We start from the raw sequence: 19,680 nt of genomic DNA on the forward strand, positions 1-19,680 counted from the left end.
AAAGTACAATATGAAATTTATAATAATTTAAATGTTGCCAGCCTACGAATTACAATATGTGCAATTTGCTTTGTGTAGACACTCACCTTAAAATTACATCGTTAAATGAACTGCATTACTATGCACACGATTTTTCAGGTGCATAATAAAGCAGTTCATTTAGCGATGTAATTTTAAGGTGAGCGTCTACGCAAAGCAAATTGCACATATTGTAATTCTTAGGCCTAAAACAATTTAATTATTATAAATTTCATATTGTGCTTAACAGAAATAAAAATTTGACCCACAGAAGATGACACACAGGTGTCAAAACATATCTGGATAAATATAAAAATAAACAAATTGTTTTTGCATGAGGCTGATTTTCAAAACAACCCAATTCGAAATAAAACTCATTCATTACTCCATCACTTCTGGCAAGAAACATTTTTCATTTTCCTGAATCAACAACTAAGCTCTTCTAGAAACTAATCAATGTGCAAAGTGTAACATGTGCTAAAGCACATATATAACAAGAAGATATCTTACCTAGGGGTGCACTGCGAAACTGTTGCCTGCCCCACATTATTCTGGGTTCCATACTAGGAGCGTCTGGGTTGTACTCTGCAACATTCAACATGTGTATGCTTTAATACCACAAAATGTCCAATACTGTAAAATAAAATGTATATCTAACAGCAAAAAATAACATTAAAGATAGTATGGGAAAATCACCAGCCTTAATAGCTTTACTGCATTTCTTTGAACACATTTGGCAATAAATTACACCTGCAATTCATGAGATGACAACTAAAGGTGCTAAAAATAATTCAAGACTGCCTTAAAATCACCATCAGAAAGTGTTTTTAAATCAATAACAAGTATAAAAAGGCCAATCACCTGTTTTCTCATCTGTCTTTTGACATTTGTGTGATGATTTAAAGGAGAAACTGCAGTGTAAAAGTCCTCAGTAAAACAGTTTTGGGGAAAAAAGGGTAGTATTTTGGCCTTCTCTCTTTTGTCCTCCATTCTGATGCCATTACGGTCGAAGTGTGTGTCGACAGATGGCTTCAGTCCAATGACTGATCTAATATAAGACCAAAATTTCAGGTTTTTCTATCAAGTTGCCAGGTAGAATTTTACTTTCAAATTCGTTAAACACTTCACACATGGCTCTCCTTACAATAACTGTGGCTTCATTCAGTTGCTTTCTTAGCAGTTACAAATATGGCTGTTAAACCATGGTGGGTCTTCCCATCCCTTATAATGCTGTTTGGAACATGCCTGTCTAATGTGTTTTGTACAGTACTCTTGAACACAGTCCATCTATACTTACAAGGGAACCTCCCCATCGCACCCCCCTCAGATTTAGTTATAACTTGGCACAGTGGATAGGCCTTGATAAACCGAACACAGATCAATTGAGAAAACAGGAAGAAGTTGTGTGGAACTGTGAAAAAATAAGCAAAATATACAAACTGAGTAGTCCATGAGTCACATATGCAACATCACGGAGTTCGTGGGTTCAGGAGCGCCGTGGTCTCGTGGTAGCGTGAGCAGCTGCAGATGGAGAGGTCAGAGGTCCTTGGCTCAACTCTTCCCACAAGTGAAAATTTTACTTTCTTTATTTTTGCATAGTTATTATCTGTCCGTTCGTTCATTGACGTCTCTGTTCACTGTAATAAGTTTAGTGTCTGTGTTTTGCGACCTCATCGCAAAACCGTGCGATTAGTAGACGAAAGGACGTGCCTCTCCAATGGGAACGGAAAACATTTGATCGCAAGGTCATAGGTCAGCCGATTTCTCGACAGGAAAACACATCTGATATATTCTATACGACACTGGTGACGGCATGTGCGTCACATGACAGGAATATGTTGTCGACCGACCTAACTTGTACACTTGGCGAATGGGTAAAAAGACTCTTCTACCTTGCCCGATTTAAGTTTTCTTGTGGATGTGATAATTACTCCCAAAAAGGTGATGAAAACATAAGAGTTTGTCACATAAACTGGAAATAAAAAATTAAAATTTTCACTCGATTGAAGATTTGAACCAAGGACCTTTCGTTCCGCAGCTGCTCAAGTTACCACGAGACCACGGAGCTCCTGCTGTCCCAGCGTCCTTGATGTTACCTATCTTCCGATGAACTACTCAGTTTGTATATTTTGCTTATTTTTTCTCAGTTCCACACAACTTCTTCCTGCTTTCTCAATTGATCTGTGTTCAGTTTCTCAAGGCCTATCCACTGTGCCAATTTATAACTAAATCTGAGGGGGGTGCGATGAGGTTCTCTTGTTAGTATTATGAGTGCTGGAGATGAAATTCATGTTGAATGCTCAAGTAATATGAAATCTGGTTCCTGTCACTCTTGCTCAGCAAGAACTATCTTCCTACCTTCTTTTCATTCTTATTCACAGCTGTGTTCAGTGTGCTGTAATTGCATTATGATCATCGATTCCCTATTCTGTGCTAACAGAGTAAGAAAGTTCACACTTGTTGGGTACTGGAAGCTCTAGTATGTCATTTTGAACAATTTCACGATTCCTATTCCATATTACATGTCTTAATAATTTGAGTCTCCCAGTTTATAGCTGTTAAGCTGAAATCTTCACCTAATACGATAACATGACCAGGAAATCTACGCAAAATATTCTCGAAGTTTCTTCTCAAATGTTTTAGCACCACTGTTCCTGAGGCAGAGGGTCTATAACAAGCACCCAACAATTGTTTCACCCACCTTTAACTCTTATCTTGGTCCAAATTATTTCACATTGCAAATCTGTACTAACCCCACTAGATATTACTGTATGTTTTACAGCCATATACACACCTAGACCACTGGTGTTCAACCTATTTTTGCAATATACAATACGCAATTTTGCATTCCTATCTGAATTAAGGACTTCACTGCTATAAACTTCTGGTTTCAGCCAGTTTTCTGTCCCTAGTACCACGCGAGCATTTGTAGCCGTTTACAAGTACATTAGTTCAGGAACCTTTCCATAGATACTTGTAAGTACTATAATACCATTTTCTTTCACTGATCTACCATGATGTATGTTACTTTCTGGAATTATTGGGAACAGTATTCTTCCTTGTCTGCAGTCATAACATATCTTAAAATTCACATGTGAACACTTCTGCAGCCACTTCCTGCTTCTGGCACACATCTGATCTATTAAAGATGTTCCTAAAATTCTCCACCCAATAGCAGAGGCCGAGAAATCTGCATCCAGGATCATCTCAGAATTGGTTTAAGCCTTCCACTTGACTCCAAACCAGAATACTGTCACTGATTCAGGGAATGCAAAACACTACCTCTGCTTCCAACTTGCTTCTGATACGTCACCACAGCAGCCATATGCTTGCAGGAACCAGGATAGCCTACAAACTCAGGCGACAGGCATCATTTGTGCCAACATGTACCATGATTTACAGCCAGGTGCACCCAAGCAGAATCTCCTCCACATCTATGACATGACCCTTCCCTGAAAACAAACCGAGTGGGCACTGGCTTTCTTCCTAGATCTGTCCGTTATTTCCTTAAGGGGCTCTGTCACCCACATAACGTTGGAGCTCCCTATTCCAAGCAATCAAACCTTCTGGGCTTGTTTGAACCTTTCACAAAGCTCAGCCCCAGGCCTAACAGATATGGCATCCTGTGTTGGCTCAGACATACATGTAGATGCCCTTTCAGCAGTGGGCAATACCTCAAGGGGCAACCATGCTGCCAGTATCCAGTTTTGCCTCCCACCCTGATTTTCAAAACCCTGCTGCTGTTCGTCATTTGTTGTCAGGTGAGTGTTGACCAGAATGGAGGATCTTGGCAACACTATAGACTCCTGTAGTGTCAAAGGATTCATCTCAGCTGCCCCTACACCACTGCAGGCAAGGGCAGCAGCCTGGAGCCTGTGTACTGTAGCCAATACAGTTTCCAGCTGTTCACAGAAAGTGGCGAATACCCACTGCGTCCATACTACAGGCACAGTCCCCACCCATCTTTAATCAGTTTATGCTTTCATTACAAGTAATACATCACCAACCAAAGTAGTCACTGGTTGCAAGTTAAGTTCTGCTGCTACACTACTACTTGTTTTTACTATACTCCGAAGTCAGTTCTCACACTGCAAGTGCACTAAAATGTATGCAAAAACTTGCAATAAGTTAGTATGCACCAGCCAACATAGTAAGATACAGATACAATTCACTTCCTCACAGGTCCACATAAAATAAAAACTAAACTCAAGCCTGTATGCATATAACTACTCTTGTTGGCACATCCGCAGGGTGCTACAGCTGTGGCTAATCGTGCTTCACATGACACACAACAATTATTATATTCCTCAAGCCTCTCTGAGTCACCACCCAGTACAGAACCCACAAAGCCTATACCTTTGTCTCTCTTTGTACTCCAGGACGTGTCCCAATAACTGATCCTTTCTTTTAGTCAAGTTGTACCATAAATTTCCTTCAGCCCCACTTGCATTCAGTACCTCTTCATTATAAAATATCCAAACCACCCATCTAATCTTAAACCTCCTCCTGTAGCAACAAATTTTCACACCTTGTATTCTCTTCCTGTCTGTACTGTTCATTGTTCAATTTTGTAATAACTTTTCTGCAATTCCACTAGTCAATCATTAAATTATTATTCTCTTGTGTCATATGCATTTTCTCTCACCCTTCAGTCTCTCTTTTTCAGGAATTTCCCTTATTTCTTCTAGCATCACACCCATCCTTCATGTGTAACTTGCATAAGAGGAATGTTCAAGCATTCTCACCACCACCACCACCACCACCACCACTATTACATGTCAACCCTCCCACTCTATCACACTGCACAGGACTCGCGCTCATAGCGATCATGTTGAGGCATCTGAAGATAGGTGATAACTTTGGCACAACAGCAGAACAGTGTTCAGGCAAAGTTTAATGTCCTGTCACAGTCAAGAGTACTGACTGGAGAGAAAGAAACATGCTACGACCTGTCGGAGAAACTCTGTCAGACATCTGCCCAAAAATATTAACAGAAGCAGCAGAAATCGGAATAAGGACAAACAAACAAGTGTTTCCAATGGCAACTGGTACATCAATGACAGTATAAGATCCTGAGCAGAGAGACATCTACTTTTGAACTATTTGTCTCTAGTTACGCATTTCATCTTTCAGGTAAGCTGTTGCTCGTCATTTCCAGTAACTGCTAAATGTCAACTGCCTCTGTGTGACCACTGTCAGGACAGTTCCCCATTGTTGCAGCACTTTTCCCTTTGACTGATGACCTGTGACTGTCTGGCCACCAGTAGAGGTGAAAGCTTGCGAGTAACTGTTTTCTGGGTTGGAAGGGAAGCATAGGCAGCTCAAGCAATTCTCTGTCTTCCCAGACACTGGGAGAAGGGGCGAGGGGAGGGTGACTGCTGACAACAGTTACCCAACTTGAGAAGCATCGCATGGCACTTGATTTGTAGCGCACAACCAAAGACTGGTTGGAGTTCTCTGGCGCAGAGCTGAATGGAGTGCCCAAACTACAGATTATGGACATTTCTATGTGTCTGTTGATTAGCTGACATGTGATGTAGGGTGGAGGTTACATACATAGTGTGATGTTTACCACAAACGAGAAATAGCCACACAGGTAAGTCTGAAATGGTCATCGATGTTTCTGGCTAGGTGAAACTCCAAGCTCATCACAGGAAAAAAATCATTATCTGATAAACACAACGTTAAAAATGATATTATATCAAATCAAGATAGTAAACTGAAACTGTTCAGAGGCATTAAGACAATCATTTTTGCCATGCTCCATACGTGAATGGAACAGAAAGAAGCCCTAATAACTGGTAAAATGGAATGTACGTTCCACCATGTTGTAACATTACGAGTCAAGATAGCTGTAACGGAAATTGAATAGCGTAAAGTTATCATTAAAAACGCACGCCGCGCGATTTGTGACGATTTGGTTGGTCATAATAATAGTAACGTCCTTTTGAATACAATTAAAATATAACGGCGATACCTGTTTAGTGTTATTGGAAATAATATGTAGTAAATTAAGGAGTAAGGTAGCCGATCCTATAAGAAGAGGTGAAATTGGGCATATTAAGGTGTTTTGCTTTATGTCGACTAAGCCGATGATACGGCGTTTTTTTTTCCGTTTTTTTTTTTCGTTTACTCTTAGGGGAAAAAAAAAAAAAGTAACGAAGTGCTAATTGTGCATTGTGAAAAATATATGGGCGAATTTTAAATAGCTACAGTGTATAATCAGACAAACAAATGGACATTCAGTTACGCGAAACAGCGAACATCGAAGTGTGGTCATTAAATTGAGTACACCTACAGGGCGGTCAATTCCGGGATAAGTCTATTCGCATCTCAAGAGGGACGCGGTATTGAGACCGGTTTTTTTAAAATTATATCACGGAGAGCGGGCTTCAATTTATAAAAAGGAGAAAAGCTGTATCATTATCATTGACTGTTGGTGTTAAGCAACCAAAACTGTTCATCAAAGGGTTTCGGTGAATGAGTGGTGAATGCGAAATGAAACTGTGAACGAAGTTATGTTAAATAAAGCAGAAGTGACAAGACAGTTTGGTCGTATCTGTTATTATTCCATAAACCGTAACATTTCTTCTCGTTGTACGAAGCCTTTATAGACGATCGTTATGACAATTTGCTTTGAAGGGATCTCGTTACGAGTTAAGTTTTGGGGACCTGGTCGACAGGGGATAGTTCGTAGATCTTAACTACTGCAGCTATTCTGGAATCAGGTGCTACCGTGACCGTTGTGTGTTGTCAATGGCTTAAGGTCATCATATCTCAGGCTCTAAAATCGACACGCCTTTCCTCTTGGTATAACGGTGTCTCACGGTAACAACGACAACGCCGACGGCGAACGAAGATACGGTAGAAGTGGCGCCACAACGTGCGGCTCGATCGAGGAGGATTGCTGCATCGAGTCGAGCGTCATCCGGATTCACGAACCCTAGAGTTGGAAAATATTGTAGCAGCCAGTGAGTCTGTCCAATGAAAGAGCTATTCTTCAATAATCACTAAAAGTGAGCGATACTACCAGGTATGATTAAAATAACTGTATAATTATTTAAAAAAAAAAAAAAAAAAAAAAAAAAAAAAAAAAAAAAAAAAAAAAAAAAAAAAAAAAAAAAAAAAAAAAGAAAGAAAAGAAAGGAAGTTGAGACTTGTGATTTCGGTAGGTAAATATATATAAATACATAGTGAAAATAAGTGTATGTCTTGGTAGTGAATAATCATGTCAAAACGAACGAAAAGAATACGTGATAATGTGCAGTTGAGTAGAGTAATGAGTAGAGAGAGAGAGAGGAAAGTGAAGAGGATAGGGATGATACATCCCATGAGCTCAAAGTGGGACAGGAGACATGTACAGATAATAATACAGTTATTGATTTAGAGCCATTAGGAGATTCAAATACAATGATAAGTAAGGTAAGCAGCGTGGGAGAACATAAAGATCTTGAGGTTTCGGAAGTAGATCAGCAAGTTGATCCTCAAAATGGAAATATTAATCAAAAAATGTTTGATATGCTGGTATCAATAAATACTCAAATGGGTGTAATGAATGGAAGACTTGGTTCACTAGAAAAAGATAATAAGCAATTAAAAGATGACAATCAAAAGTTAAATGAAAAATTTGAGGCCAAATTTGGTTCATTAGAAGTTAAAATGGATTCTTTGGAAAGCAAACTGAACACCTTTGATTATAAACTGGAAAAATACTAAGAAAGAATTAAAGGCGGGCTGGGAGACTCAATTAAATGCGAAATTTGGAGAACTAGATGTAGAGTTTTCTAACACCTTAGAAAGGCAATATAATAATTTAATGGGAAAACTTCATGACGTAGAAAAGAAATATGAGGTAGTTTCGAAGAGTTATGATGGCCTGTCCAATAGGATGGTTAAGTGTGAAAGCAGCTGTTTCAATGCTAGCACCCAGATAGAAGAGCTTTCGAAACAAATAGTCGAGTTTGAGTCCGATGCTCGTAAGGGGATTGACAAGTATTTAGTAGATCAAACTAAAAGACTTGACGAAGATCTATCTGAATGGATAGAAATAAAAGGAAATGAAATTGTAGACAAGGTTAAGACTACTATTGGATCCCAGCCAAATGAAAATATCAATGAGCACCTAAGTAGAAATGATGAATTAATTAAGCTCTTCACTAGCGAAATTCAGAAAATAAAAGAGAAAATAGTTGATGAGTTACCTAAATGGCAAAAGGAAACCAATCATAAATTGGCGGAATTAGAACGAAAGTCATCACAAAATTTGTTGACAGAGGACGAACGTTCGGAGAATAGGTCGAAAAACAACCGAACATGTGATACTACGAAGTACAATTGTGGTGAAAATTTGCATTGGGAAGTTGATGATTCGGTTGGTAAAGATGATGATTTTTTTGGTCAGCGAGGATATTTGTCTTCTTTAAAGGTGGAGAACAGCATTTTTAAAAGTAGAGAATTCTCAACATTCTCCACTGAAAAGAACAACCTGCATCCGAAAATCTTTATCAATAATTTCAAAAGAATATTTCCACGTAGCTGGTCAGAACACGACCGACTTCAATTTATAGTATCCAAAATTACCAGAGAAGCCGCATAATGGGCCACCGAAGTAAGTGAAAGTTGCCATACTTGCGCTGAGTTTGAACAACTTTTTTTGGCTAAATACTGGTCATCGAGTAAACAAGAGAAATTAAGAAAAGAGGTTTACCAACCTGAGTATTTTAACAGTAAAAGGAGTACTTTCAGGCAATATTTTGAAAAGTACATAAATAAGACACGTTATTGGAGTGATCCAATTTCTCACAAGGAAGTGATCAGAATTTTGAAGGGAAGGTTGCCCATAAATATACGTGAAAAGTTAATAAATGTTCCTGACCACGATGTAGAACAGTTCTTGTCGGTGATTGACTCTATAGATATGATTATGGAAGACGCGAGACAAATGAGTAGTAATCAAATGTCGACTCACACTCATAGTAATACAAATAATTATAATAATAATTTAACGTATGATAATAATAATACCGAAAACCAGGTCAAACCCGCATCACAGGAGCGTGGACAATCTTCATCCTATAGTTGCAATAAAAACAATGATTATAATAAATATAGAAGAGATACTTACTGTGCTAGAGGTAAACCTCGATATTGTGACGCGAATGAGCATAGTAGTGATATTAATAAGAGTAACAGATACCCAAGTGATGAACCCAATTGTATTCGACCTTGGGAAGATAATTCGAAGCATAATGTTCATCGGCAGGATGGAACAAATGCCTCGAGTCCTCATCCAGCACAAGGAGTTATACCAATGGGCGAAGGAGCCTCCAATGTGCGACGGGGTGAATACCATAACTCGGATCATACTGTACGGATTGTGGAAGTTCATGAACCCCCACCGATGACTCAACGAGATAGATTAAACTAATACCAGTCACCAAATGCCTTCCTAGGATGACTGGAAAGGAGAAGGAAGGCAGGCATCAATTTGAACTGAGAGTATTAAGGTACAATAATGATCAGGATATAAGGAATGAATTAATTGAAGAAAAACCTGAAGTTTCTAATAAATGTGGACAAATTTTACAGGCAATAATTCCAACAAGTATAAATAATGTTGATGTTGAAATATTAATTGATACTGGAGCAACTATTAGTGTCATGACGCTGGACTGTTTAAAACAGATAAGCTGAGGGGTAAAAATGCCCACTTTTCCTATCACAGGATGTACCGCGTCTGGCACGTTCAGCGCAAAAATGCAAAAAGTTGTGAAACAGGTACGTGTCGACGTTACAATACGGGGGGCTCAAATAGAAAGTACATTCCTGGTTGTTCCTAAAATGACAGTACCATGTATCTGGGGTTTGGATTTTTTATGTGAGACCGGTGCAATCATTAATTTAGAGAAAGGTGAATGTATATTTAATTCCAATGGTAATGTTTTGACAGCCACCCTGAGAAAGGGCCAAGTAATTCCAAATCAGTTGTGTATGAATCTAATGGTAAAATATGTCAGTATTGATGATGAAAATGTGTATGATATATGCCTTATTGAATGTTCTGAAGAAATGATTGATAAAATGTCATTGCAGGAAAAGGTGTTAGAATCAGAATATTTATCTGTTATCCAAAGGGACGAACTGTACTACTTGTTGGAAGCATATCAGTCGATTTTTAGTAAACGTCCGGGTATAATAAAAGACTTTGAATTCCATATAAAGACGTATGCACATAAACCCTTTTGTCGTACTTCCTATTCTATCCCATGGACAAAGAAAGAAGTAGTCAGAAAGGAAATCAATAAAATGTTAGAATGGGGTATTATTGAGCCCTCAGATTCCGAATATTGTAACCCTCTTGTGGTGGTAATTAAACCCAATGGTGACATCAGATTGGTGTTGGATGCCAGAGAGATCAATAAGATCATCATACCTGTACAAACGCGACCGGAGAACCTAGAAGAGTTAGTACAAAAGTTTTATGGTGTCCACTTCTTAACTTCTTTGGATATGCGTAGTTCATATTTGCAAACTAGAATATCGAAAGAATCTAGAAAATATACTACATTCGTTTTTCTGGGCCGAAGTTACCAGTTTACCGTCATGCCATTTGGGTTGAAAATAAGCGGTGGTGTTTTCATATCGGCACTAGATACCGTACTGGGCAGAGACCTTTTGAATGAAGTTACTTTATATGTGGATGATTTGCTAATTGCTTCTGAAACTTGGGAGGAACATTTGGACTTATTAAGAAGAGTTTTTGCGAAATTTTTGGAATATGGAGTTACTGTAAAATTGAGCAAATCCAAATTTGCTCATAACCAATTGAAATTTCTTGGACATATAATCACTCCTGAAGGGATAAAACCAAATCCTAAAAAGATGGATGCGATTAACAGATGTGCTTATCCAAAAAAATAGGACGGAATTAAAGTCATTTATCAGCTTAGTTTCATTTTTTCGACGATTTTTACCCAATCAGTTAGGAAGCCAAGACTGTTTGTTACGGCTGTTAAGAAAAAAATGTCATGTGGGAGTGGAATTCCGAATGCACGCAAGCTTTTGATAACATCCGCAATGCTTTGACTAATGCTCCACTGTTACATCATCCGAGACTTGATCAAGATTTTTATATTGCTGTGGATGCTTCTGAAACAGGATTGGGTGCCACTCTTTTCCAGATGGACAATCCAGAAGATATCAGTACCATCAAAATAATTGGGTTTGCCAGCAGAACACTCTCTAGCTGTGAACGTGCATATTGTACTACTGAATTGGAAGTACTGGCCGTGGTCTGGTCCCTTAGAAAGTTTCGCTATTTTGTATATGGAAAGAAGATCATTGTATTCTGCGACCACAAAGTTTTATCTTTTATTTTAACAGGAAGGATGTTCCATTCACGTTTAACCCGGTGGGCCTTGCTACTGCAAGAATATGATATTACGCTCAAATACACTCCTGGAAATTGAAATAAGAACACCGTGAATTCATTGTCCCAGGAAGGGGAAACTTTATTGACACATTCCTGGGGTCAGATACATCACATGATCACACTGACAGAACCACAGGCACATAGACACAGGCAACAGAGCATGCACAATGTCGGCACTAGTACAGTGTATATCCACCTTTCGCAGCAATGCAGGCTGCTATTCTCCCATGGAGACGATCGTAGAGATGCTGGATGTAGTCCTGTGGAACGGCTTGCCATGCCATTTCCACCTGACGTCTCAGTTGGACCAGCGTTCGTGCTGGACGTGCAGACCGCGTGAGACGACGCTTCATCCAGTCCCAAACATGCTCAATGGGGGACAGATCCGGAGATCTTGTTGGTCAGGGTAGTTGACTTACACCTTCTAGAGCACGTTGGGTGGCACGGGATACATGCGGACGTGCATTGTCCTGTTGGAACAGCAAGTTCCCTTGCCGGTCTAGGAATGGTAGAACGATGGGTTCGATGACGGTTTGGATGTACCGTGCACTATTCAGTGTCCCCTCGACGATCACCAGTGGTGTACGGCCAGTGTAGGAGATCACTCCCCACACCATGATGCAGGGTGTTGGCCCTGTGTGCCTCGGTCGTATGCAGTCCTGATTGTGGCGCTCACCTGCACGGCGCCAAACACGCATACGACCATCATTGGCACCAAGGCAGAAGCGACTCTCATCGCTGAAGACGACACGTCTCCATTCGTCCCTCCATTCACGCCTGTTGTGACACCACTGGGGGCGGGCTGCACGATGTTGGGGCATGGGCGGAAGATGGCCTAACGGTGTGCGGGACCGTAGCCCACCTTCATGGAGACGGTTGCGAATGGTCCTCGCCGATACCCCAGGAGCAACAGTGTCCCTAATTTGCTGGGAAGTGGCGGTGCGGTCCCCTACGGCACTGCGTAGGATCCTACGGTCTTGGCGTGCATCCGTGCGTCGCTGCGGTCCGGTCCCAGGTCGACGGGCACGTGCACCTTCCGCCGACCACTGGTGACAACATCGATGTACTGTGGAGACCTCACGCCCCACGTGTTGAGCAATTCGGCCGTACGTCCACCCGGCCTCCCGCATGCCCACTATACGCCCTCGCTCAAAGTCCGTCAACTGCACATACGGTTCACGTCCACACTGTCGCGGCATGCTACCAGTGTTAAAGACTGCGATGGAGCTCCGTATGCCACGGCAAACTGGCTGACACTGACGGCGGCGGTGCACAAATGCTGCGCAGCTAGCGCCATTCGACGGCAAACACCGCGGTTCCTGGTGTGTCCGCTGTGCTGTGCGTGTGATCATTGCTTGTACAGCCCTCTCGCAGTGTCCGGAGCAAGTATGGTGGGTCTGACACACCGGTGTCAATGTGTTCTTTTTTCCATTTCCAGGAGTGTACATCAGAGGGAAAGACAACATCATAGCCGATGCTCTTTCAAGACTACCGAAAAGAAAGAATGACGACGAGTGTGAAGAACGGACTATTGACTTTAAAGTCATGAATTTATCAATGCAATATTGTGAGAGGCAGATTTCACAGCTATGTCGAAGTCTTCCACAACTGCAAGAAGATGATAAGTTGTGGAAAGCCGTTAGGCATGCAGTTGAAAGCAAAACGCTAAGTCACTCTCAAGAACAGTATCAATTAAAATCCGGAATATTGTATCGGAGGAAGGACGAAGATGATGTTTGGAAAGTTTGTGTTCCAAATAAATATTTAGAATCACTAGTATGGTACACTCACTTGAATTGGGGTCATTTTCGTGCCGCTAAATGTACAGCCAAAATAGCACAATACTGCTATCATCCAAATTTGGGACGTATAGCTACAAATATTCTTAAGAAGTGCAAAATATGTCAGAAGGCGAAACCCATAATCTATTGTCGGAAGATAGAATTACATCCTATCATCCCACAACAACCTTTAATGTTGGTGTCATGTGATGTCTGTGGGCCATGTCCCATGACATGTGGACGGTTCAAATATGTATTGGCTTTCTATGATCTTTTTTCAAAATATGTGAAATTATATCCTTTGAAAAATCTCCACGTTCGACCCATGTTACGCAAATTTATCAACAACTATATAACTGAGCTTGGCAAACCTATAATGGTCTTGACAGACAACGCTGCTTATTATACAAGAAAAGTATGGAGAGACACTATGAAAGAACAAGGAATCCAGCACATTTACATCTCAAGATTTTACCCTTGTGGAAATCCGGTTGAGAGAATCTTCTGAGAGTTGAACCGATTTTTACGGACGTACATACCCAAACAACATTATAAATGGATCGATTGGATTTATGAATTTGAGAAAGTGTATAATGACTTACCACACTTATTGACAGGTTAGTCACCTAACCAAATAGTATTTGGTGAAAGTATTGTGCCAGAATGGATGAAGAAATTACCTGCGATAGAACAAAAGATTACCAAGAAAGAAGATATGGTGAAGAAGGTCTACGAAAAGCATCAAGCACAATTGAGAAAAACCCGTTTTGATAAAAATGTGAAGAAAGTAGTCACATATGATGTAGGGAAGAAATTTTATTGAGAAATCACCCAAAAGCATCAACCAGGAAAAGACTGAATAAGAAATGGCAATATTTATATACAGGTCCATACAAAATAATGAAAATACCTCATGAAGGGAGCTACCTCCTGGCAGATTGTGATACTGATGTAATTAAAGGCTTGTTCCCTCACATAGACCTGAAGAAGTATTATCAATAATGAGCAAAATATAGATTCAAGAAACACTGAATGATACCAAGACTACACTCAGTGGACTAAATAAAAGCACCAGTGGATAAATACGTACTTATACTAACTTACAAAGAAAATTAAAGAATGTACCGACGATTTCCATGAGATACCTTCTTGGCATCAGCAACGATGTCGACACTGAAATACGATTTATCCTCTCACCGAACAGGGAGGATGGATGATTTAAAAGTGGAATTAAGAGGAAAAGAAAAGGACCAAATCCTCTCTGGTTAAACAAGTGGCCTAATAAGGGTTTTAGCCTAGGATGCCAATCGTCGAACCCGGCTGTGATCCCTGCCTTGCACAGTCGCTTGAAGAACTGAGGGCTTCATCCAAGAAAAAAAATGTGGTGTGAAAATGAAGTGATTAGTGCGAAGTGTTTCTAAGACAACCTATAAACAAATGTGGAATTTAGTTAAGGGCATTTTGTATAGGCCCATTAACTCAACTTAAATATTGTAGAATGTATGTACTGACTTGTTGAGTGAATTGGAGAGTGAGTGTATTCACCGAAACAAATAACCTCTCCTGTCACTGTACAAAAAAAAAAAAAGCCTGTTCTGTCTGGAACCCTCTTCAAGACATCACAGTCTGGGGGGCCGTGAAACATTACAAGTCAAGATAGCTGTAACGGAAATTGAAGAGCGTAAAGTTATCATTAAAAACGCACGCCGCGCGATTTGTGACGATTTGGTTGGTCATAATAGTAGTAACGTGCTTTTGAATACAATTAAAATTTAACGGCGATACCTGTTTAGTGTTATTGGAAATAATATGTAGTAAATTAAGGAGTAAGGTAGCCGATCCTATAAGAAGAGGTGAAATTGGGCATATTAAGGTGTTTTGCTTTACGTTGACTAAGCCGATGATACGGCGTCTTTTTTTTTTCCGTTTACTCTTAGAAAAAAAAACAAACAAGTAACGAAGTGCTAACTGTGCGTGTGAAAAATGTAGGGGCGAATTTTAAATAGCTACAGTGTATAATCAGACAAACAAATGGACATTCAGTTACGCGAAATAGCGGACAGCGAAGTGTGGTCATTAAATTGAGTACACCTACAGGGCGGTCAATTCCGGGATAAGTCTATTCGCATCTCACGAGGGACGCGGTATTGAGACCAGTTTTTTTTTTTTTAAATTATATCACGGAGAGCGGCCTTCAATTTATAAAAAGGAGAAAAGCTGTATCATTATCTTTGACTGTCGGTGTTAAGCAACCAAAACTATTCATCAAAGGGTTTCGGTAAAAGAGTGGTGAATGCGAAATGAAACTGTGAACGAAGTTATGTTAAATAAAGCAGAAGAGACAAGACAGTTTGGTCGTATCTGTTTATTCCATAAACCGTAACATTTCTTCTCGTTGTACGAAGCCTTTATAGACGATCGTTATGACAATTTGCTTTGAAGGGATCTCGTTACGAGTTAAGTTTTGGGGACCTGGTCAACAGGGGATAGTTCGTAGATCTTAACTAATGCAGCTATTCTGGAATCAGGTGCTACCGTGACCGTTGTGTGTTGTCAATGGCTTAAGGTCATCATATCTCATGCTCTAAAATCGATGCGCCTTTCCTCTTGGTATAACGGTGTCTCACGGTAACAACGACAACGCCGACGGTGAAGGAAGATACGGTAGAATGTACTTCACAGTGGTTTGCAGGGTATAGATGCAGATGTAGATGTGGACTGTAAAAATGGTTCCTTGCTAGTCCCAGAACTTATTTCTCTTAAATCAAGAAGTTGTCCTAACATAATACAGTGGAAAGAGAGTCTGATGTGTGATCTGTAGAAAACGTGGAAATTACAACACAGTGTGGAATCTACATGGGGAAACATTAGTCAAATATTCCAATACTTTGACCCGTCTCCATCTTCTGACAATATGACCATAGTGTCTTTTAAATCTCTGTAGACATTACAGGCAGTAGGAAAAAACAATCTGGCAAAGAATCCAACCTATCATCAAATGACTGCCTCGAGCAACTAGAACAACAATCCACCTGAGAGTGAAACATTTGAGACTTCCCAGCTAGAAGACCTGATCTATTAGCGAATGTCATAAAATGCTCAGGGATTAGTGAGAAGCATTATATTACAGCAACGAGTGTCAGCGAATGCAAGAAGTTGGTCAAGAAAGCAATGAGAGTATTTGTTTTTATTGAAATAATGGACAAATATTAAGATTTAGTTTAAACGCAATAAAAATAGCAGAACTGTGGATAAAGCTCAAATACATCATTAAATAAATCCGAGGAAAAATTTTCACAAATTAAGTTGGTAAAAAAGATGGTGAAGGCCCCTTCAGGGTAATGCCAACACTTTTGAAATGTTGCAAAACTGGATTGATAGACAATCACAACAAAATAAACTATGGGGAAACATTAGCGAACACTTGCTGGCAACTCGTGTGGCCGTAAAAAGGGGTACTGTAATGATATTTATCAAGACTACAGCATGACCTGCCTCAAAAGCACATTACACTACATGGTACGTAACGTTATTGATGTACACTGCTGGGTGCACGAGTGAGAAATCACGATGATTAAGAGATTTTCTCACATGGGTGCTGCATGCTGAAAGACTGGAATTCATTGACACATACAACTGACAGTCACATCTGGAAGGAGACATTGCCATCACTGTGCTTGTTTCCTGAATTAATTATCTGTATATGATATTATTTGCTGATGTTGTTGTTGTTGTTGTGGTCTTCAGTCCTGAGACTGGTTTGATGCAGCTCTCCATGCTACCCTATCCTGTGCAAGCTTCTTCATCTCCCAGTACCTACTGCAACCTACATCCTTCTGAATCTGCTTAGTGTATTCATCTCTTGGTCTCCCTCTACGATTTTTACCCTCCACGCTGCCCTCCAATGCTAAATTTGTGATCCCTTGATGCCTCAAAACATGTCCTACCAACCGATCCCTTCTTCTAGTCAAGTTGTGCCACAAACTTCTCCCCAATCCTATTCAATACCTCCTCATTAGTTACGTGATCTACCCACCTTATCTTCAGCATTCTACTGTAGCACCACATTTCGAAAGCTTCTATTCTCTTCTTGTCCAAACTGGTTATCGTCCATGTTTCACTTCCATACACGGCTACACTCCATACAAATACTTTCAGAAACGACTTCCTGACACTTAAATCTATACTCGATGTTAACAAATTTCTCTTCTTCAGAAACGATTTCCTTGCCATTGCCAGTCTACATTTGATATCCTCTCTACTTCGACCATCATCAGTTATTTTACTCCCTAAATAGCAAAACTCCTTTACTACTTTAAGTGTCTCATTTCCTAATCTAATTCCCTCAGCATCCCCGATTTAATTTGACTACATTCCATTATCCTCGTTTTGCTTTTGTTGATGTTCATCTTATATCCTCCTTTCAAGACACTGTCCATTCCGTTCAACTGCTCTTCCAAGTCCTTTGCTGTCTCTGACAGAATTACAATGTCATCGGCAAACCTCAAATTTTTTACTTCTTCTCCATGAATTTTAATACCTACTCCAAATTTTTCTTTTGTTTCCTTTACTGCTTGCTTAATATACAGATTGAATAACATCGGGGAGAGGCTACAACCCTGTCTCACTCCTTTCCCAACCACTGCTTCCCTTTCATGCCCGTCGACTCTTAGAACTGCCACCTGGTTTCTGTACAAATTGTAAATAGCCTTTCGCTCCCTGTATTTTACGCCTGCCACCTTCAGAATTTGAAAGAGAGCATTCCAGTTAACATCGTCAAAAGCTTTCTCTAAGTCTACAAATGCTAGAAACGTAGGTTTGCCTTTTCTTAATCTTTCTTCTAACATAAGTCTTAAGGTTAGTATTGCCTCACGTGTTCCAACATTTCTACGGAATCCAAACTGATCTTCCCCGAGGTCCGCTTCTACCAGTTTTTCCATTCGTCTCTAAAGAATTCGCGTTAGTATTTTGCAGCCATGACTTATTAAACTGATAGTTCGGTAATTTTCACATCTGTCAACACCTGCTTTCTTTGGGATTGGAATTATTATATTCTTCTTGAAGTCTGAGGGTATTTCGCCTGTCTCATACATCTTGCTAACCAGATGGTAGAGTTTTGTCATGACTGGCTCTCCCAAGGCCATCAGTAGTTCTAATGGAATGTTGTCTACTCCCGGGGCCTTGTTTCGACTCAGGTCTTTCAGTGCTCTGTCAAACTCTTCACGCAGTATCTTATCTCCCATTTCGTCTTCATCTATATCCTCTTCCATTTCCATAATATTGTCCTCAAGTACATCGCCCTTGTATAAACCCTCTATATACTCCTTCCACCTTTCTGCCTTCCCTTCTTTGCTTAGAACTGGGTTGCCATCTGAGCTCTTGATATTCATACAAGTGGTTCTCTTCTCTCCAAAGGTCTCTTTAATTTTCCTGTAGGCAGTATCTATCTTACCCCTAGTGAGACAAGCCTCTACATCCTTACATTTGTCCTCTAGCCATCCCTGCTTAGCCATTTTGCACTTCCTGTCAATCTCATTTTTGAGACGTTTGTATTCCTTTTTGCCTGCTTCATTTACTGCATTTTTATATTTTCTCCTTTCATCAATTAAATTCAATATTTCTTCTGTTACCTAAGGATTTCTATTAGCCCTCGTCTTTTTACCTAATTGATCGTCTGCTGCCTTCACTACTTCATCCCTCAGAGCTACCCATTCTTCTTCTACTGTATTTCTTTCCCCCATTCCTGTCAATTGTTCCCTTATGCTCTCCCTGAAACTCTCTACAACCTCTGGTTCTTTCAGTTTATCCAGGTCCCATCTCCTTAAATTCCCACCTTTTTGCAGTTTCTTCAGTTTCAATCTGCAGTTCATAACCAATAGATTGTGGTCAGAGTCCACATCTGCCCCTGGAAATGTCTTACAGTTTAAAACCTGGTTCCTAAATCTCTGTCTTACCATTATATAATCTATCTGATACCTTTTAGTATCTCCAGGATTCTTCCAGGTATACAACCTTCTTTTATGATTCTTGAACCAAGTGTTAGCTATGATTAAGTCACGCTCTGTGCAAAATTCCACCAGGCGACTTTCTCTTTCATTTCTCAACCCCAATCCATATTCACCTACTATCTTTCCTTCTCTCCCTTTTCCTACTGACGAATTCCAGTCACCCATGACTATTAAATTTTCGTCTCCCTTCACTACCTGAATAATTTCTTTTATCTCGTCATACATTTCATCTATTTCTTCATCATCTGCAGAACTAGTTGGCATATAAACTTGTACAACTGTAGTAGGCACGGGCTTTGTGTCTATCTTGGCCACAATAATGCGTTCACTATGCTGTTTGTAGTAGCTAATCCGCACTCCTATTTCTTTATTCATTATTAAACCTACTCCTGCATTACCCCTATTTGATTTTGTATTTATAACCCTGTATTCACCTGACCAA

At 40.0% G+C, this 19,680-nt stretch overlaps 1 protein-coding gene across 4 annotated transcripts in view; it reads right to left on the reverse strand.

Moving 5' to 3' along the window:
• LOC124545110 (RNA-binding protein 26) overlaps positions 1-19,680 on the reverse strand; it is a 266,987-nt gene that overhangs the window by 141,640 nt on the left and 105,667 nt on the right. For all 4 annotated transcript variants that reach the window (XM_047123928.1, XM_047123929.1, XM_047123927.1 and 1 more), the window contains exon 8: positions 529-603. In XM_047123928.1, coding sequence (XP_046979884.1) covers positions 529-603 — 75 coding nt within the window. The remainder of the gene's footprint in view (positions 1-528; positions 604-19,680) is intronic.

This window comes from Schistocerca americana, chromosome 8 (genome assembly GCF_021461395.2).
Source record: "Schistocerca americana isolate TAMUIC-IGC-003095 chromosome 8, iqSchAmer2.1, whole genome shotgun sequence".
In the NCBI taxonomy this organism is placed as follows: Eukaryota; Metazoa; Arthropoda; class Insecta; order Orthoptera; family Acrididae; genus Schistocerca; species Schistocerca americana.